Source organism: Enhydra lutris, unplaced genomic scaffold (assembly GCF_002288905.1).
Source record: "Enhydra lutris kenyoni isolate GAN:26980312 unplaced genomic scaffold, ASM228890v2 scaffoldscaffold16, whole genome shotgun sequence".
In the NCBI taxonomy this organism is placed as follows: Eukaryota; Metazoa; Chordata; class Mammalia; order Carnivora; family Mustelidae; genus Enhydra; species Enhydra lutris.
In genome coordinates, this window is record NW_019154100.1 from 27,251,083 (window position 1) to 27,272,271 (window position 21,189).

General features: G+C 50.9%; 1 protein-coding gene across 1 annotated transcript; it reads right to left on the minus strand.

Annotated features, from left to right (window-relative positions):
* Window positions 1-5,586: 5,586 nt before the first annotated feature.
* On the minus strand, window positions 5,587-8,001 carry LOC111147429 (homeobox A11). Its single transcript, XM_022503436.1, has 2 exons — window positions 7,269-8,001; window positions 5,587-5,819 (listed from the first exon to the last, which is right to left on the minus strand). Exons 1-2 carry the CDS (start codon window positions 7,999-8,001, stop codon window positions 5,587-5,589), a joined length of 966 nt encoding a protein of 321 aa, XP_022359144.1.
* Window positions 8,002-21,189: the final 13,188 nt, after the last annotated feature.

The window sequence follows — 21,189 nt, forward strand, 5'->3', positions numbered from 1 at the left end:
ATGTTTTTCTCCAACCTCTTTTTTCCCCTTGCAATAAACCAAATGGGATGTTGAGTTTGTGTTGTTTCTTGATTAAAAAAAAAAAAAAAAAGATGAGGATGATGAGGAGTGTGTAGGCCCGTATGAGAATTCCTCTCTGGCCCAGGACCACCGCCCCACCCCCACCAGGGCTGGCGGAGTTACCAGCGAACCCTCGGCCTGCGGTGGTGCCTGGGACGCAGACTGGCCTGCTGCGGCTGGTTCGGACAAGAAGATATCCGCGCAGCAGAAGCTCGAGTTAGATTCTGCTGCCTTTTCAATGAGTCTTGGAGCTCCCAGCATCCCCGACCGCCCCCCAAGGCTCCGTACTCCTCAGACTGTAACACCGAGGTGTTAACTTCCTCAATAGAATATTCAGTTTATCGATCACCAGGGCTTTCCTGAGGTTCCCCATCCCCAGAGATTAAGAAAAGCGGTTCAGTTGCAGCATGGGTCGGCTCCTGGATACTGTCTTCCCTCCAGCCCATTTGCCTTCTTTCCCTCTCTCCCTTTCGCCCTGCCTCCCAGCTGCTGAATTTCTCTGTCCCCCTCAGGATGCTTTTGACCTAAAACTCTCTCGGTGCCTTCTTCCTTCAGCCAGGCCTGTATAGCCATTATGTGCAGCCCCCACGTTTTATTTAGGAATAAATATCGCCGATTTCTACCTGGGTTGATAACGGTTCCCCCTCCCTGTGGCTATGAGCCGAAGTAAACACCAGGCCAGTGGAATGAGCCCTTTGACGAGGCTCACCGTTGCATTTCGCCGGTTAGTGGATTCCTCCTTCGGAGTAGGCCCTTGCAAACGACCCAGAATAACAAACTGTTACTACCCCAAACCCCCACCTCTTTTTAAAAATACTAGGTACTGGGATGGGGATAGCCAGTAAACGGTTTGTATTTGGAAATCGTTCTCAGAACTTTGCAGCCTCAGAATTCTCCCACCGGGTGTAGAGTTGGGCTCTGGCCCCACAGAAGAAAAATAAACGCTATTTTTACATATCCCCTTTAACAAGAATTCTGGGCTTCTCTGATTCTCACATTTACTGTATGGTGAGATATTTTTTTTTTGAAAGCCATGACATTCTTTTCTTATTCATCTTTAGGAATGTCCACATTTCCAGGGAAATCTGATGTGTCTGTTTTGAATTAATCAGGTGCAATCTATCCCTAACAACCCGCTTTAAATTTTTCTCTAAATCCGACCACTAAACTGGCCCTTTTCTCCTGATGGGGGAGTGTTGGGGCCTTTTCACACACTCCCTAAATTACAATATCCTTAATTTTCTCTATAATAAACTGCCTCTGGCCTTGAAACTAGAAGAGGTTCTGGGATTTCAGGGAAGGCTCAGGCTGCAGAAAGCACGGTGCGGGTGCGCACTCGGTGGGGTTCCTGTGGTTCTCTTATTTTGGCAGAGTTTGGGAGCCCATGCTCAACAAAGACTAGTGACTTTTGATAGCAAGATTTACACACACACACACTCAAGCAGCACCTATTTTCTCTGTGATTCCCTCCCCCCAGTCACCCATTGCACTATATATTTATGAAAGTAGCAATTTCAAGAAGCTAATGAAAACATATTGGAATAAAAAGTTAAATATAAGAAAAGAGGAAATTTGGATCTAGTCTCTGAAATGTTAAGTGAAACGAGTATTTAAAACTTGTTTTGTGACAACCCTGATGGAGAAATTGTGATCAGAGTTTATCCTCAGTGCTATCTTTTGAAAATGTATAGGTATACACCAATACAGTTTTTGCATATTTGCAAAATATCTCATATTTACATCTAAGAAATTGCTGCAAAACCCCAGCCAGGTTTATAGCCGTAAATTCCAAATAAGCAAGTGGATTTTCTCTGGAAGCCTCAGAAATCATATGAGACTTTCTTGAATTGGCCTTTTTCAGAACAAAGGTTTTCCCCAGGCTGCTGGGCAGACATAGAGACCGCACCTAGTAGAAAACCAGAGACCTCCCGGATGTCTGCCCCAGGGAATATGCCGGCCTCCGCCGCCACGGTTGCTGACCACCTCATTGTTTAGAGTAGAAACTTTGTTTTCCCCAGTCCCGCCATCTCTCTCACTGTCTCCCCTTCTCTCTCTCTCTCTGTCTTTTTGTTGCCACCACAACCCCCATCCCAACACAGCCAGAACCCTCTCGCTTGGATGTCCCTCATGCCTGACTCATCCCATTCTGAATATTTCTACAAAACTGAAAGATCGCCCTGGGTGAATTGCTGGCACAAGGGTCTAAAATCCTCAACTTTTCCATTTAGGCCTCCCCCTGTTTTCCAACCTTAAGAAGCGATGGCAGGAAGGGGGGTGGGCTGAGCGCCTGTAGCGTCACCCGGAGCACACAAGCCCAGCCACTTTGCCCAATCCTGCTCTGACATCGGCCACCTCCCCACTCCCGACTCAGCCAGACTGAAATTGCTAAACTTGTGGCCTCTTACCTTGACACATTTCCGAAATCACTGCCAAGGGACAGCGGGCTTCTCCGCGGCGCGATGCCTGCGAGGCCTACAGAAGGCACGTTGCTTTAAATTACAACACCAATTACTTCTTGAAGGTGAGCCTGCCCCCCTTATTTTGATACTAAGGGAAACGGGACAAGTGAAATAGTGTAACGTGCTGCTCTTAGTATCAGAAACGAACAAAGGCCAAGAATCGCGCAGGGGTTCCCGGCTCCCTGGCGGCTTTGACATTGATCGGACGTGCGCCATCTCGTGGCGGCTGAGCGACTAGGCCCGGCCCGAACTTCAGCCCTGAGCCGGGAGAGGGAAGCAGGCTCTAGGCATAGACGGAGGGAAAGAATGTGCCCAGCCCGCTGCTAAAGAGATCTCATTTTTACATCTAAGAAATTGCTGCAAAACCCCAGCCGGGTTTATAGCGGCGCATTCCAAATATGCAAATTGGCCGGCCCCGGGCGGGTTTACGACCACATTGTCACAGCCATCGGAGGATGGGCTTTTATAGGGCTCAGAAATCAAACCCGCGCCCGCTCGCCGCCCGCCGGCGAACAGTACCCTGGCTAGACTCTCTCTAGCAACTTGCAAGACTTTGGTTAATCTTTAACCGTCCCAAAGGAAGTCTTCTGCTTAAATCCTGGGCTTCCCTGCCCACCCCTCCCTGCCCCCCAGGAGAGTCGTTGTTCACCTCGGTGTGTCTGTTCATCAACCTAGACATTCATCTAGGGGATCTGTCCCATTCCCCTTTGAGCTCAATTTCCCCAGTCGCGCCAGTTAGACAAACACACAAACAAATAAACAAAGCAGGTCTGGGGTATGGGGCCTCTCTCCAAATTTGATCTTCTCTGCAGCTCTGGCCCTGCCTGGGTGGCTAGGGAGAGGGTGGGAGTAGAGGTGGGGGTTGAGCAACAAAAGGCTCTGGCCTTTCCGCCCTGCCCCTCAAGGTTATGGGTGATGTCCAAATTTAAGGCAGAAGTTCAAAGGCAGGAAACAAAGAGTAAACCGGCATCTTTCTTTCCCTAAAGGGAAAAGGCAGCCTCAGTTGGGAGCTTGGGACAAAGTGTCCATAGAGGCTCCTGAGAGTCTGCTCTTTATACCCAGACTGGTCTCTGTCTTCCTACGGGGATCCCCAGGGCACCCTAGAGTGGTTCCACTTTAGGCCTCCTAAACCTGAGGTGAGTAAGCCCAGCCTGGGATCAAGCTCATTGACCACCTCAAGCCCCAGGGCTTTCTCCCAGGCCTCTGTCCAGCCTGAAGAATGAAACCCCCAATTCCAGGTCCTGAGATACCCCATTCATGGGACCCCCACTTCCCCAAAGGACCGCCATGGCCAGTCATCTTGTCTTCCCAAACTTGGCTTCTAGTGGAGTTAAAACCCTAAGTTATCTCCCCACCTCCTCAGAGGCCTGGTAACTTGCCCCTTTTGCGGGGTGGGAGGGGGTGGGGGGGCAGACATTTGGCAGTAAAAGGCAAACAGGAAGAGGAATGTCACACCAGAACCCAGTACTCAAGTTTCCAGTCTTTATTTTCCTTGTGCCCTGTCGCCTGATACATGCTGCGACATACGTGGTGGGTGAGAACGGAGGACAGGCCAACAGTCCTGTTACAAACAGAGCCACCAGACACTTCTTAAAACAGGGAGGCAGAGGAGATTGAATGGGAGGGTGCCTGGCTTTCTCGGCTGAGGTCCCCAGACCCTGGAGGGCCAAACTACTTCAGAGCATCCTCCTAATGCTTTCCAAACATTGCAAGAAATTAAAAAGATCATTCCTTAACACCCTTCCCACCCCTCCAACACCCCAAGGAAATCAACTAATGGCAAAATTTAAAAAGTATTCAAACAAAATAGGTTACGGTTCTTTTATTTACAAGTCTTTTGAACACCATCCCTGTATGAAGCGTACATTCAAATATTTTTTTTTTTTAGCAGTGAGTGAGTTTAACCGTGGAACACTGTAAACAGAGCCTTTAAATATTCTCTTCATCATCTTTTTCCCTCTCTACGTTGCATCTTTTAAAATTCGCTTTGGTTCCTGCAGGGAAATATATATAATATAATATAATATTTATTTTTTAAAATAATTCCAAACGCTCTTGAGCTCTTGGAAGGTTGCTGGAAGCTTCCAAGCTCAGTTCTGGGGCGCGAAGGGCAGAGTGCGGTGCCAGACTGGGTGTTTGGGGGACTCAAGCCCCTCGTAGCTGGGGACCGCTGGCCATGCCCACTGTTTTGCTGAGCAAATCCAAGCTTCAGTTAAGTGTGGCAGAGGCTTTCCCAGGCTGCCGCACACCACAGGCATTTCCTGCAGAGATCTTGGGGCCAGAGGCCTGGGTGCAACCTCTTAGCTTTTTGATGTCTTCCACCTCGGGAAAGGTCTGCTCTGCGACCAGGCTTTAGGCCTGAGTGGCAGTCCAGGAAGAAGACCCTCAGTGGTAGGAAAAATTAGGTGGGCTCCAGGAGGCGACTTCTAGAAGCTCAGGCCTCGGATAGTGCGGTGAGTGGCTACGAGGGGTGGAGAGCTGCTAATGCCACCTGGAATCAATTTTTCCCCCTCCAGGATCAGCAGCCCTCTCCCACCTCATAGCCACCTCTTAGTCCAGCCATCTTTCACACTGGCTTTGGAAAGCAGCCCCACTCCAGATATCTAGGAATCCTCCCCCCTTCCTCCTGCTCCTGTCCCCAAGCTGAACGGGGTTTCAAGATTGAATAGCTTCTTGACGCAGGGGTCCTGGGGGTGGGCAGGCTCCATGTGGAGGGTCCTGGGCCCAGGTCGATCTCCAGGGCGCTTGGCAGGAGGCCCAGTCCTGATGGAGACCACACCCAATCCAAAGCTCCACAGTCTCCAAGAATGAACCACCAGGGGTCCCAAACCATTCATTCTAGTTGATGAACAACTCTCCAAATCCAATTTCTGTTAGGAATCTTAACCACAGATGCCCAAGAGAGTCCCGGGGCCGCCTTCTTAGAGGCTGTCTCCATGCAGCCTCCCCTCTTTTGCACATCTCTCTTCTTCAAAAGTCACCACGTGCCTTGACCTTGTCAAGGGCAAAATCTGCATATAATCCCCCATGTATGAAGCCCCCCACCCAATTCCAGCTGTCTGGAGCCTTAGAGGAGCGGGTTGGCCGAGTAGTACTGTAAACGGTCTCTGTTAATTTTTTTTTCCTTCATTCTCCTGTTCTGAAACCAGATTTTGACTTGACGGTCGGTAAGGTTGAGCATACGGGATAGCTGCAGGCGCTTCTCTTTGTTGATGTAGACGCTGAAGAAGAACTCCCGCTCCAGCTCCCGGATCTGGTACTTGGTGTAGGGGCAGCGCTTTTTCCTGGTGCGTTGGCCACCTGTGGAGGGAGAAAGAAGTGGGGAGTGAGCCAGGTGTGGGGGCTGCAATCCATCATGTAACCCCAAGTGGAGGAAAAGGGCTGGCCCCTGGGACTGGAGGCCCTGTCCTAGCCCCATCAAGTTCTCCTCAGTCCCCTGCCTTCAGGTTCCTACTGCCAGCTGGGGACAGGCTGCAGGCGGAGACTCAGCCCCAGATAAAAGCCAGCTCCCTAGATAGGCCCCCAGGGAAGCTGCTCATGCTGCCCCCAGAGCAGAAAGGGGGGCTTCTTACAGCAACAGGCCGGTCGGTGCCCCAGAAGCGGCTTTCAAAGCTGCCCAGAGGGGGTCGCCGGCTGCCTCCAGCCCCGCCAGACTAAACAAACAGCCGCCAGCGGACATTTCACCTTCCAGCACCTGGGCGGCCGGCTCCCGAGGCAGTAAAGTCGACCCCAGCCCGAGTCTTTCCCGGCTGCGACGGGGACTCGGCCCTCCTCTAGCATCCTAGGCCGCTGCTGGGTCTTTGTCAGCCTGAGTCCTGGCCACCAGCTCCTGCCTCCTTGACCAGCCTCCTGGCTTCCGAGAGGTGAGGAGGTGGCAGCGGAAGCCCCCTACCATGGGCCTTCCCTGAGCACCATGGCCACACAACCATCCTGGTCCCCGGCAGGGCAGGGGGTGCTGTTTTAGATACCGTGGAGGGAAGAGGGGTTTCCTAAAGCTGCGGGCAGACTCGACTTGCTCCCCTTTTCAATAAAACTTCACAGGACGGAGAGGAAAAAAAACCCCGCTTTTGACAGATTGAATAACAACTGTGAGTAACATGCAGTGGGACAGAAGGCGGCACGTAATTGCCACCGCGCCAGAGGAAAATGGCTTCCTTTGGATAAAAAGGCCAACTTTGGCTTAATTTGTTTCTTTTAATATATTGCTCGAGCTAAGCGGGCTATTTTATCTGTTAAACACGCTCCTAGCGCCATCGTTAAACAGCGATGCCTTTGAATCCCGGCCGGGACTGGCGTCCCGGCGCAACACATGGCTTTTATAAAAATCTCCGGATTACCTCGCTATCAAAGGCTCCCGGAGCCCTTGCAGGGGGAATTTACAGGCGCCCACCTCCGGCTCCCCGGCCCGAGCTGGCCCCGAGCGGGGTCGAGCTGCTGGGCTTGGGACCCAGAAGGGAAAAAAGGGGAAAAGGGAGTTGTGTGTGTAGGGTTCTTTTTTTTTTTTTTTTTTCCTTTGGATTTCTTTTTTTTTTTTTTTCAGGCATGCCTTGGCCGGTGGGTATTTCACGGCCAATTTCAGCACTCGCCACGTGATCCCGCCTTTTATAACAAAGTTTTGTTGGGGGAAACCTAAAGGCCCTTCATAAACCTTATATGCTTATAAAACAGCATATAAAAATTTAACAGCGGTGCTGCGCTAGATTTCCAACTCCCCTTTCATAAAGCGCGGGGCGCTGCCTTTATACGTACTGGAGCCGCCGGCCTTGTCCTCAGTGTGGCCGGAAGACGACTCGGGGCTGCTGCTGCTCTCGGGGCGCCGCCGCCGCTCCTTCTCCTCCGCCGCCGCCGCCGCCTCCCGGCAGCCGCCGCCGCCGCCGTCCGAACTTGAAGTTGCCGGCGTGCCCGTGCCCGTGGCCGCTGCTGCTGCCGCCGCCGCCGCCGCCGCCGCCGCGGAGGTCGCTGCGGCCGCTGGGGGTCCCTTCTCGGCGCTCTTGTCCCCGGGGTAGTCGGAGGAGGCGAGGTTTTCCGGGGTGCCGTAGGCCGTCTCGAAAAACTGGTCGAAAGCCTGCGGCAGGACGCCGTTCCTGCCCACGGTGCTATAGAAATTGGACGAGACGGCGGGGGTGGGGTGGTGGTAGACGTTGGCGGAGCTCTTGGCCAGCACGTCGCCAGGCACGCCGGCCGCGCTGGGCGCCTGCAGGCAGTCTCTGTGCACCAGCTCCTCCGCGGAGTAGCAGTGAGCCAGATTGCCGCGGGGGTGCCATTTAGTGGCGGGCTCAATGGCGTACTCTCTGAAGGTCACTTCGCGCACGGGTTGGACCTGGGGCAGGTTGGAAGAGTAGGAGTATGTCATTGGGCGCGAAGACGGGGTCTGGGGCAGAAAAGAAGGGAGGCTGGAGAAATCTGGACCCGAGACGTAGTAAGTACAACTTGGCAAATACATGTTAGAGGAGCAGGGACCACGCTCATCAAAATCCATCATTGGGCTACCTTGGGCTCTCCGCAGTAGCCGAGCTTAACATGATTCTCCACTGCAGCTGCCTCTTTGAAGCGGATCCGTGAAGTAGAAATTTGGAGACGTAAGCTGACGTGGAAATCTATCCCCATCCTTAGCAGGGAGGTGCTGGTCATGTGACCCGATGTTGAAATTGACAAGCTGCGAGCTGGTCCGGGCCTTTTTTTTTTTTCCCCCTTTCCTCCCCCCCCCTCCCCGGCTTCCTTTCTTTGTAGCCACCTCAGGGGAAGCAACAGATCGTCACTCGGTGTTCTCACCGAAAGCACGTAATCGCCGGTGTAACTCATGTTGGCTGGGGGGCCTCCCGGCGCGCGGCAAGGCTGAGGTGCGCCCCATGCCGCTCGCTTGTGCTCAGCTGCACGGTGCTGGCCCTCAAGTGCTCCGAGGGCGGTGAGAGAGCTCAACTCCTGCCACCCATCACTCCCCGGGTGAGGGATGCCCCAGGCTGGGGGTGGCCGGGTGGGAGCTCGTGGCTGTGTGGCCCGTGCGCGGTCCTGGAATCTATTCTCCTGGAGGCTCGCGTTCGCACCTCCTTCGCTCTCCCCCTCCCGCAAGCTTGCTCTGGGAACCATCTCTGTCTCCGACTCCGGCCGGACCCCTCCGGGGCCAGGGTTCGCAGCCGTGGATGTGCCTGCCTCGTGGCTTGCCCGATTTGCACGGTGACTTGATTACACGCTCGCATTCATGGTCACTTCCGAAGCGCTTTAGTGCCTTCCGTCCTTAAACCACCAACAACCAGGGCGACTTCCCCCGCGGTTTGTCAGTCATCTGCAGGTCCCGGAAGGGCCTTCGTCTTACCCGGGATCCACCTCCACTTCATCCTCCCTGCCGACCTCCTCACTTCACCCCCTGCCCTTGAAGAAACCTCTTCCTCCTCGCTGCCTGCCGGGGGTTCGGAGTTGCTCGGCGGAGCCAGAGGCGTGGGGGCTGCGCCACTGTGCACGGGTCCGCCCGCCTGCCTGGTCTTCTGGAGCTGAGGACTCGGGAAACCATGCAGTGGAGGCGAGCCTTGGGCTGCTTAGAGGCGCTGACATCCGAGGAGCCTTTTCCTGGGTATGCTGCACCTTCCGGGGGCCCACTAGGCTGCCAGCGGAGCTGCAGAGCTGAAGGAGAGTGGGGGCAGTGAGGAAGGAGGCTAGGGCCAGGGAGCTGTGGCTGAGAAAGGGGTAACACGCCTCCTCTCCTTCCTTGCAAAGCGTGAGAGCCAGTGATGTGCAAGCAGAAACTGAGAAGGCTCCGCGCCTTTTCTGCCTCTCATCCCACAGAAGGAACACAATGCTAAAGAAAAGAGCCATGCTTCCCAAACCCCCGGCACCGTGGGTGACAAGAACGCCCTGAAATGGCTAGGTTTGAGCCAAAGACAGAGACAGGGGTCATAACTGCTAGTAGGGGTCTAGCTTTCTTGGGAAAAGGAAAGAATAAAACATTAAGATGGTGAAAAATGCTTGCCATCCTGCAGGATTGAATGATCGTCGTTTGGGAGAAGTGAAAGAAGAGGGCATAGAGCAGCCAGGCAGGACTGGGGACTGGGAGGGGCCCAGAAGCCTTCCCACACCTATCTTCTTGGAAGGAGCTGGATGTCACTGAAGGAAAGTCGAAAAATGAAAAAGGATAACCTTTTCCCTTTCCCCATCGAGGAAATAGCTGAAGGTATTTATATATCTTGGGGAGATTTAGAGTATAAACTCTAAGATCTTTGGTATTTAAGTGTCAACATCGATTTATTTATTTATTGCTGAGCTGACTGTAACTGACTCAATAACAAATCTAATCATGTATTGCACTGGAAAAGAACTATTCTCATTATGTATTTTCTCCAAATGATGGCCCACCGTTGCATGTGAATACCCGCTGTAAATATCAATAATATCAAGTAATTACTCTGCAGTGGAGTAAACCAATTTATTTGCATTAATGTTTATGTGGCTTCTACCCCCTTCCTTTACAAGGGTTGCTTATCACAAATCAAACTACTTGGGCACATTGGTTTCATGAACTCTTTATTCAGGATTTGCTGCAAGAACTTTCATACCCCTTGAATCCCCGAGAGTTGAACTCGAAATTATTTGTGCATCTTCAGCTGGACATATTTGTTCACTGTGGCTTGTACAGAGAGCAGCAGCGGTGTGAGTGAGAAGGTCTGGTGGGAAGGAAGGTTGCTGGGGAAGGGCAGCCTGAGACCTCCTAAAGCTGGGAATCACAGTTACGGGATTGCCCTGCAGCGAAAAAACTTCGATTTCCAGCAGTGACCAACAAGGCAAAATATTTATTTCTCCACAGCATCTCTTTCTTGGAGACAGAATATACAATGGAGAAGGAGAGGTTTGTGAACAGTACTATCTGAGCTGTTCCCTGGCTTGATTTTGGCTTTCCCAAACTATCTCCCAGCAGCCCACCCAGTCCCCGCCACCCCGACCCTCGAACAAAAGGAATGCTTGAGGGGTTTCAGTGACTTTGCCATAACAAAGGCGCCACCATTTCGGGGCTTGCCCCGCCCCTGGGTGAAGGCAAACAAATTCTTGCACTTGTATTAGGGCTTTTAAGACTATAATTGAACCCGGGGGCGTCTAGGAGAACCGAAAACAGTTCTAGACAGACCTGGGGTTTTATAGCAGTTTTGGCAGTCAACTTCAGCTTGTGGCTGAGCAGACCGGCTGCGGTGGCCCGCCAGCGGGGGACGCCAGGCCGCCTCCCCCAGCGGCACGCAGCCCCTCTCCTAATTAGATCGTTTTCCCCCTTGGTCCCAGGAAGAGGGGTTCCTGGCAGAAAGGTCAGTATGGGGATATATGCTGTTCTGCATGATCAATGCCTCCCAGGTCCTTGAGAGCCAAGCGGAGAGGGTGCCAGCAGGTCTGGATCCCATGGGTGTCTGCAGGAGACAAAGGCAAATTTCCGAGGAAAGGCTAGGGTGGAGGAAGGCTCTCTCAATGCGGTCGGCGGGGCAGTTCAGTACAGAAGGCTGTACCAAAGCGGGGTGCCAGGGGGGACACACAGCCTGGTAGAGGGCATGTGGGGGTGTTGCAGTGAGGATGCAAGAAGGGAAAGGCTTTTGATGCCAGGAGAAGAGAAAACGCCCAGAGTGTCAAATGCTTTTACATCCCCAGCAAAGACAGGAGGGGGGGCTCCGATCCCCAAGTCTTCGCACTGTTCCCAGCTTTGCCCGCTCCTGCCCCTCTTGCCAGGAACATCCTGGCAGAGTGAATGTTTGCATGGGGTAGGGGGTGGGTAGCTGGGGGGAGGGTCGCAGATCCGAGAATCAGACCAAATATGGGGAAGCCGGGGACGTAGAGGTGCAGCTCCTCAGTTTTGACTTTGCTCTGAGCCTAACCGACTCTTCCGCTTTGCAGGAGACCCAACAGCCGGAGGGAGCCCACCCGGCTCAGGGGAAGACCTGACGGGTGCTAAGCCCACCCTGGAAAGCCAAGTCCGAGATGCATTTCTTGAGGAGATCGGGTGGGCAAGGCTATGACATTGGCCCTGGCGGCTGGTTGTCCGTGAACTGTTCTTTCTCAGGAGCTCCACAGCGCGGGGCCATCTCCAGAAAACAGTCTTCAGCATGTATTTCCTTTTATCCTCAACCCAGAACCCCACGGCAGCTAATGCAAAAGGCCAAAAATGTTTTGGAGGAAGAAAAACAAAGGCAGGAAGTGGCGGCGGCCTGACGGTGCGTGTGTGTCTGCGGAGAAGGGAGGGAGCCTTTTCAATCTCTTCTTGTTGTTTTTCCAAACTTCAAGGTCTAGGCAGCCCTCGCAGGGCCGGGCCCTTTCGCTCTCCAAGCAGCGTTTGGAGATGGCCACCCGGAGAGGAGAAAGCTCGCGCCCGCGCCAGCCTCGTCAAGCGGAAACGGCTAACGAGGCGATTTGCTCAGCAAAGCAGACCAAGCCTTTGCAAGGCTCCGTTTGATTTGGCCCTAAATGGGAGGAGGGGGGTTTGAGGGGTTCGGCAGTACCTCCTGGATTCTCCTTGCTGGGACTGAGTGCGTCCTGGTGGGGATGATTCCTGTGTCCTGCGCTTCACCCACCTTCCCAGGCAAGATACTGGAATAAATTGTGTCCAGGTGCCTCTGCCCAGCACTGCTGCCTCCACTTGTTTTTGTAGCTGAAGGGTGCCTGCTGGCAGAACCAAGGCTGGGTAGCCGTGGTGTGGTCAGCGCATACCAGGGCAACGTGAGCCTTTTTCACTTGGGGGTTGTCATGCTGGGGGCGTTTCCAGCCCAGTCATTCAAGGGGCAGGAGCTGAAAGGACTGTCACTTGATAGGCAGCTTAACACCTGCTCACTCCAAGGGGGAACAGAGCAGTGGGCAGGGAGCAACTCCAGACTCTGGGGTTCCCAACCCCAAGTGGCACCGCTGCTGGGATGCCCTCTTTTCTCCTAGGTGCCAGCTTGGGTGCTGGGACTGGCCCATTGACCCCCAAATCTGAGAACCTGAGGCCCCCAATACCTGCCCTTGCAGCCCCTTAACTGCTCTGCTTGTAGTCAATAGTGTGAGTGCCAACCCCGGGCTGCCAGCTCACCGCATTCCCTCCTTAGCTGATCCTGTCTCCCAGCAGCTCCTGCTCACCTGTCTCCCCATCCTCCTCTTTCAGAGCAGAGTCTCCCCTTCTGCAGTGTCCTGCCTTTTCTGATACCCCTCCTAGGCTGAGCAAGAACTGAGGTGCCACTGGAGGGCACCCAGTACTCAAGCACAGACAAAGAGGACTGTTAGGGTCCTGACCCACCCACCCCATCCCACCCCTGCCCCCGGCCAGTTTAGACCTCCTCCAGGGATCTGAACTAGATTTCTTACCTCACTCTTCTGAACACTCCATTCCAAGGCTCTACCATGTCCTTTTTCTCTTTCTCCAGTACTCCCTTCTTCTCTTCTTCCAGGACCTAGCTCCTGGACGGCAGCCAGCCTCGGAGGGATCAGGCTCACTGGACAAACCAAAACTCACTTGGAAAGATCTACAGTCATTTATCTATGGATCACTTAGGGCCCCCCCTTTTTTTTTGCCTTTTCTTGTTGGAGCCCCTAGCTACCTCGGTCCCTAAATGTCACACCTATTTCTAGAAAGTGCCGCAGAAGACTATTTCAACTCCAGTGACCATATTGCACACAGGTGCAAAAGGCAACTGGTGGCCCAGGGTAAAAACAGCCACTGAGTCTTTTGTAGGGATGGAGGCCAGGCTTCTGTTTGGGAGCTGTCTCCGTCCAGGTGGGCGGTGTCTGGAGGTGTGTCTTCCTCCATGGTGGTTCTGGGTAATGGGCTGTTCCTGAAAGTCCAAGACATCTCCCAGTATTTGTTCTCAGGAAACAGTCTACTGGCAGATCATGGCCGATCTATCACATTTCCAGGCACTGTCCAGAGGTGGCACAGAGGCTACGATGAGATATGAGAAGACCCTCTCTTTAATACTAGGTGGAGGCAGTGGTTAACTTATTGTCCCCTTGGCTTGGTGAGGCACCCTCCAGTCTACCAGCTCCTTTACCCTTCCCTATAGCACAGGAACAAGTAATGCCTTGAACTTGACCTTATGGTTGGTTCTCATCTGATTCACAGATTCAAGTCTCCAAGGCCCCTAAACATCTGAAGAAGTCCATGTCCTCCCCCTGACCACGGAAGAGTGGGGCATAGGGCTCAGTTGAGGGTTTCAGACACGCAAGCGATCTGGTTATATTTAGTTTAGTAGGTCCCAAACTGATGGGAGGGAGTTACTTCCTTTGAGAAGAGCTATTTTTATTTCTAGTAGATTCATTATAAAAAAAAAAATCCCTCCCCTCCCTTATCAAATGGGAACAAATGGAGTAGGGGAAACTTTGAAGGACAAAGCCCTGGCTCTCAGTGTCTGCTTTCCATTCTCCCTGAAACTTCGGTCCAAACGGGTTTCTGCAGCCAAGGGTATCTGTAATAAAGAGGACAAAAGAGGGCGGCCCAACCAGAAGGCAGCCCTGGCCCTCAGCTGTGCCTCACAGGAAGCCTCCATGCCCGAAGCTCCGGCTGTCTCCTCCGGCAGCTCCCCAGGCTCTTCTGTTTCTACCCCGAGGGAGGGCGGCAATCCCTGGCTCACATTCCAGACTTGAAGAGTGAGCCCATGCCTGGTGCAACCCTGCCCTAGGGGTCTCCCCTACATGCCTTTCCAGACAGTTCTGTGATGGTACCTATCCATGCACAATTCCTCCAGCTAGTGTCCCCTCAAGGCCTTGCTCCATCTGTGCAGTTGGGTTGAAGCCCAGCTTTTCTGTCTTCTGTGAAAAAAAGATGAAATCCTTTGCAGGGTTTGATTCACCTGGAACAATAAGCTCAGGGCAGATCCCGCATAAGCTATCTGTTTATCACTGGGCCTGATGTGAGACCTGCTACAGGCAAGCTGTGGGCAGAGGGCAAGGGCTCCCACCCGGCCAGAACACAGCTAGTGGGTTTAGGGGGACTCTGGAGTCAGGGATTTTTACCTTTAGCAGAATGCACCTCACTTCTTGGCCCAGATTTTAGGCAGGAGAAGAAGAGCATCAAAGTGCACAAAGCATCAGCCTGCACTTGAAGGAGCGACCTGGATTCAAGGACCTTAAGAGAGGTTCCCAGCAGGGTCCTTGCACCGCTATCCTATTCCTGGCCCTGCTGGCCCTGCTGGCCCACAAGCCCTGCGGGTCGGTGTTTCTGCCGGAGCCCAGAACTCGGATCCAGCCACATCCGCTCTCCTGAGCTTGCAGGCGCTGCCTCTCGCCCGGGTTAGGCCTCCACCGGCTCCGAGGTCTCCTGGACTCGCTCTTCCAGGACTGGACGGGGACATAACCTGGGCCAACCCTGGCTTCGGGAACTCCTTTTCAGTCGGCCTGGGAGCGACGGAGTTGGAAGCCAGGAAAGGAACCCAGCCTCCAGTCCAAGAGCCCGGGCTGTCAGAACCCGCTTGCAGCCGGCCAAGTGTGGGTCCCGCGCCTTCCTGCGTCTGCCGGGGCCCTGACCGTGGAGGCGGCCATGGTGCCGAGGACTTGACCTTTGCGGCGCGAGGGGAGGGCCCTCTCTGAGCTGCCGGGAGGGGGGATTCTGCTGTCTCCAGCTTCTCCCACCCAATAGCAGCCCGAACAACCCACGCATGCTGCGCTGCTCACCCCCACTGCCCCCTCCACTTCGTGCAGTATCTGCAGACCTGCAGCCGAAACAAAGCCCCCAGCAGTGCGCTCACCACCTCCTTTTGCGAGCTCTGGTCCCCAACTCCCCTGGGCTAAAAGGCTCAGAGCTAAAGCCAAGCGGTCCGAGGCCCTCCCCAGCACCTCCTTCTCTCTTTTGACCCCAGCCGCCCTTAGCCCATGCCAGGGTACTACTTTGGGTGCCAGCCGGGCCCCCGCCGGTGCCAGCTTCCCGGGAGCGGGGTCTTGGGGGCGGGTTGCTGGCAACGCCGGACCTATGGCAGGGCCGAGCCGCAGAGGCGCTGGGCGCAGCGAGGCCTGAGGCTACTTCCCGGCCCAGGCCCAGGCGGAGACTCGGGGCTGCCCGGAGCGCCCGGATTCGGGTCCACCGCGTGGTCCTGCGCGCCCAGCTCGCTCTCGGCTCCCTCGGATGTCACCCCACCCCTCGGCCCGGGGCTTAGGAAGCGGAAGTATTTGGTAGACAAAAACACGGTTTCTTTTCAGCCCGTCTCAGAACCCCTTTTAGAGAAAATGCTCCTGTCAAGTTTTATTTCCCGTGCAAACCACCTTCCACGCTGCCAAGAATTAAGACCGGGAGAGATTAAATACCCGATTATTCTCTCGGGGAGGGCGGGGCGGGGCGGAGAAGCGGGCACCCGCACAAAACACTCGTTTGAATCGGCTCGTTCTCATCAAATAACGCCTCGAGCGGCCCGCGAAGGCCCGTTCTCGGGCGACCGTGACGTCAGCCTGCAGCTGCGGGGCGACTCCCCGGCGCGGGTGCCGGGCCGGGCCCTCCAGGGTCCGCCTGGCGCGGGCCTGCGGGTCCGGCGCCTTGACCTCGGCCCGACGCTCCGCTGCGCGCCTCCTCGTACACACAAGCCTGCGGCGCAAGGCCGGCTCTGTTAGGGTTTGAGCCTCCATTTTGAGGAGAGGGTTCATTTAGAAGCCGGGAGGATTTTGAGCGTCGCCTCTGCCCCGGGGCGCGACTTGCGGCGGCGCCTCTCCCGCGGCTCCACCGCCCCGCACGCGGGCGACACCCGCGCCGCGCCCCGCCGCCCGCGAAGGCTCTAGCGTCCCGGAGAGGCGGCCGGAATGCGTTCTGCCGGCTGGGTCGGGCCTTCTGCGGCGCGACGGAGCCGGGGAGAAGGGACATCGACCGTGACAAGGCCTTAGCGGCTTCCGTGGAGGGGATTTTCCCGCGCCAGCGTTTTTTCTCTTCCCTTCAAAAATCAGATTAAAAAGAGCGAATACCTCGCAGGCATTCGGCGGCGCTGGGTGGATGTGCGACGGTTGCAGCAGCCCCTCAGAAAGTGGGTGTTTTCATAAAGAACGAGGCCGGCTGTTCTTTACCCGGCGGCGTAGCAGCTGAAAACTTCATTATTGCCGGCGGGTCCTAAAACCTAGGCATAAATCTCCCCAGGCCGCTTGGAGAACGCTACATCACTGCTTATGAAAAATGGGATGTGGGCTACTCGCTGCACATTTCTCTGATTCTCCAGGTCTTGGGCTGCTGACACGCATTCGATCAACTTTAAAGGAATGCGCATAAATCAGGGAGCCCCTAGCGTCTCTCGCGTAGAGGTCCGCAAATCCGGAAGGGCTGCCTCTGAACCCACCAGGTCTGGGCTTTAGCAGTCCGGGACAGCGTTCGTCTCCGCTTCGAAACTCGGGAATTCGTAGAGAGGGAGCGAGATGCCGCATCTTCACCGAACCCTCCAGACACGCGCAGCAGGGTGTGATCTGCACGCACATTATAAGGTGAAATCTGTGTCATTAACTACCCGCACACATACGTATCACCCCAGCTGAATTTCACTGCCTCGTGAATTTTTAAGAAAACACTTCAATTAGGTTGAGTTTTTTTAAAAAAGAATACTTTTTCTTCTCCCTTCTTTAAAAATTATTGCTTCTTTTTTTTTTTTTAAACAATTTAAACGGATGGCTTCAGTTCTGCATCAGGTATAAATAGTAGTTAAATGCAAAGTGACATTTTACAATCATCTACTTCAAATGCCTTAATAAATTTGACAGAATTAAGAGCATATGGGAAAAGTGGGTGTTGTTTTTTTTTTTTAAGTCCTACGTTTACAATTTTTCAAATGGTAGGCCATTACAGGATTAAAAATCTTTGCAAATTTAATAGATGAAAATGGTGTCTAGCTGTTTCCATATTTACAATGTGTTGTTCAGAAAAGGTTTCCCTTTTAGGAAAAAAATAAATTTTGAATCAGCTATTCCACAACACTATCCTGGTGTCCCATGTCATTATTCTTATGTAGAATCCTCCTGGATGTCTTCTTTTCTAAAGGTTTAGGCTAATTGCTATTCGGGCATTAGGGAGCCACCATAATCCATGTTTGCTTCAGGTTATCGGGTACATCCATGGGAATTTTAAAGAAGAGGGGAGTTAGGTAAGACGGACATTATTAACAACCCTTTTAGAACAGGGAAAGACAAAAACACAAACCCTGACATATCTTCTGTCATTAGTTTCAAAAACCGAAGAGAGAGGAAAAAAAAGAAAACTACTACTTTACCCAGAGTTCCTGCGATGGATTGTGGAAGGGGCGGTATTCCGTCTGCGGAGCTGCTGTTGGCCTCCTTCCTAGGCCTGAGGCTCAGAATATTTCTTACATCTAAAGAAAAATATCCCCCGTCAACAAAAGAGTCCCCTTTGGAGCTGTTCCGCAAACACACAGTATGATCCAGTTTTCAGGGGGATTTTCCACCACTTTAAACATTTGGGCTCGATGGAAGCTCATTTAGAAAGGGAGTGAGTGCTGGGGCACACGATGTGGGGAACTTGATCTGAAGAATTACTTTCTTTTGTTTCCACAAGTGGAGTGAAAATCCACTTTCAGGACAGCAAAACTGGATTGCACTTCACAATCCCATTCCATATGTACGTTTGCAAGACCATGCTGATTCTGAGACAGCTTTAGAGATTCTATAATTCTCCACCTATAAAGAAGCTCTAAGTCTTCAGGTTGGGGAGGTTTCCGTCAGCCAGGTTTCTAACCAACCAATATTTTTTCCCATAAAATGCTAAATACAGTTTTTTGACTCACAATTACTTTCCTCTGACATAAAGATAAAATTAACCTCATCTCAAAATGTCTGCATCCTAAGGCTCCTGGTTCCACCAACACACACATACATATATATCTCTATATATGTATATATAGAGATACATATATATAGACTATATATATAGATATATCTATATGTATCTATATAGACATATAGCGTGAATTTAACAAAACACATCACCCTCTGTGTATATTAACTATGAAACATACATATGTATTATTCATGACTCTAAACGCAGCACCTGATGTGTTGTTGTTGGGGGCCAGTAAGTAGTAGATACAGTATTTACTATAGTTTTGATGGTGATTGTTAATATTAAATGTATCTATTTCTTCCACAAATCAAACAGCAGCTTCACAAGCTCCGGTATAAGATTGCACACACCACCCAGGAGCAGCACCCAGCTCTGAGCTATCCGGGATAACTCTCCTGCATCCATATTACGGTCATGTTGTAGATATGAGATCTTTAAGCTCTCCATACTGACCTCTTAAGAGGTGAGTTTCTTTGAATTTCTGAAATGTAACTCTAGAACTCTAGAGTTAGTAAGGCATCTGAAACGTTTTATTTGCCGTATAGTATAGACTCCCCTATAGCTCTAATTAGGATGGTAGACCACCTTGGAGGGTGAGGGCCAGGAAAGAATGGTTATTTAAGAACAACTTTTAGACTGTAACAAAAATGTACAGCTTTAAAGCAGATCTGCAGAAATCTGATGCAGAGCAAGCATTGTGAAGACAAATCATACTTGGCCATTAAAGAAAAGGAGCACAACTTCATCATGGAAAGTACATTTTGTACCTCAACTCTAGAAATCACCTTAAATTACAACATCTTGGGTCACCGGTAATTAGTGATACTGTATCTGTACAGATTCTACAAATATATATACAAGCACACACGAGCACCGATATGCAAATGTATACATGTATACACATATATAATATATATTCACATATATACAGGCACATGTATAACTTACATATATTCAAATTTGTTCCATCTGGAGCCAAAGAAATGAGTACTAAATCTCTAAAACAAGGAGTCAAGGAGGTAAGACCTTTTGAGTCCCTTGAAGCTGAAGAATTACAAGGAAGCTTATCAACGCGAGGTGGCGCCCTTGATCTACTAATCCAGCCGAGGCCAATTCATGAGCTGTCAAAAGTCAAGGTCACAAATTGTCTTTTTTCGTCAAGGTCAAGGTTTAAGGCCTTTCCTAGTCCTGTCATTTCAACAAATATCAAAACCTGCCCTTTCAGACACATGCAGACCCAACACCAGATTTTAAAATACTACAGCCTGGGCATCACTGATACTCAACAACTGGTTTTCATTTTCCACAGTGAGCCTGGAAATTTCTACTCTCTCTTCCTCCTTTCTTCTTTCTCCTTTTCAGAAAGCTTAACACTTTAACTCTCCTGAAGCACTTATCCAAATTTTTAGGATTTTAGTTATGAGGGATTTCTCTTTTTGCTTAAAAAATTTGTAGTGGAAAAAAAAAAAAGGCTGAATAGTAACAGAAAAAAATGGTCCTTGGTTTGTATAGGACAAACCCCGCTCCTTTTCTTTCTGCGCAGTGCACGTTTAGCTTGGAAAATAACGAGTATTTCCTTCAGATTTTAATGGCAGTGACTATTTAATTACCATAATTAATACTTCTATATCACTATCTACAGGTCTAAGGTTCTTTTTCATTATTATTTTTAGTAGAAATGTTTGAAAAGCAGGTGCACAAATACATTTTCACAGTGTGCTGAATGTCTTTATTTACAAGATAGCATTTTATAGTGAATGTGAACAAAATGAATGTGCTGGTTGAAATAACTGCTTGATTAAAAATGTGCTGTAAAGATGAATCCCTAAACTTCCTAATGTAGTCTTATAACACAATAAACAAGGAAAAAATACTAATCCCTTAATAGTTCAAAATATAGAATGTAAACATCTAAATGTTTCAGGGGAATGGATTTCCGTTCTGAGTTTTCTAAAAAATAAAAAAAGCAAAATTACTCTCCAGCAAAACGTTTAGTAAATATTTGGAAATACCAATTTAAATGAAACATGAATTCTCTTCAAACCAAGGTTCACCATGTCGGGGCGGACCTCTCAGGAGATTTGATAAAGTGAATTCTATGAAACATTTGAGGCTTTAAATATTTTTTAAAGTTATTAAATTCTTTGGAAAACAAATTCTGTCAAGCAGAAAATATAATCCAAATGCCACAAAATATGGCTGTTCTAAGTAATTTAAAGTTATTGTCAGAAGGGCATTCCCAACCTGGGGTTTCCTTGTAGCCTCAAAGGCTCAGCTGGTTGTATTTACTACCAAGACAAATGATCCTCAGAAAAGCCTTCTCTCCCTTTTTTCATTGTAAATAGCCCAAGATCATTATTGCAGTACCTTCTTCTCTCTCCCCTTCTAAATCTATACATAAGATGTTTTGCAGAATATACAACGATGGTAGGAATTTCACTAAGATTTACCTGAGCAGTCACTTAACATGCAAAGGGGATGGCAATGGCGACCCAAGGACAAACAGATGTTTACAACAGCCTCTTGCTTTTGTAACCAGCTTTTGGATTATTACCATATAACACAGTATCTTGAAATATTATGGTCACATAAATACTTACAAGATTTCAGTAAATGCGTAACTTATCTGAAATTGCATATTTGGGGGCTGACATTTGACTCTAGAGTTTGTCATTTAACGGTCTGGTGGGGTTGGCGGGAGAACTGGAAGTCTTTACCTTTTCTTAGAGCAAAGTTTTAAAAGAGTTGTAGATTCCACCAAGGAGAAAGAGATCCCCCTTAGGAAAGCAAAATGCCAGTGTCTTTCTCTTTCTCTTTCCCATTCTTGAATTATTATTATTAAGAATTACGTTCATTATCTGGGCAAAGCAACCAGTTCTGAAGCATTTCTTCAAGTTGCCCTCTTGCTCCACTTTTAATCCA

What these genes read in the sequence shown, in the direction of transcription:
- LOC111147429 (XM_022503436.1), bottom strand. Translation starts at nt 8,001, where the DNA reads ATGATGGATTTTGATGAGCGTGGTCCCTGCTCCTCTAACATGTATTTG. An exon ending in GGACAAGGCCGGCGGCTCCA is followed by an intron (nt 5,820 to 7,268) that starts GTACGTATAAAG and finishes CTCCCTCCACAG; the next exon opens with GTGGCCAACGCACCAGGAAA.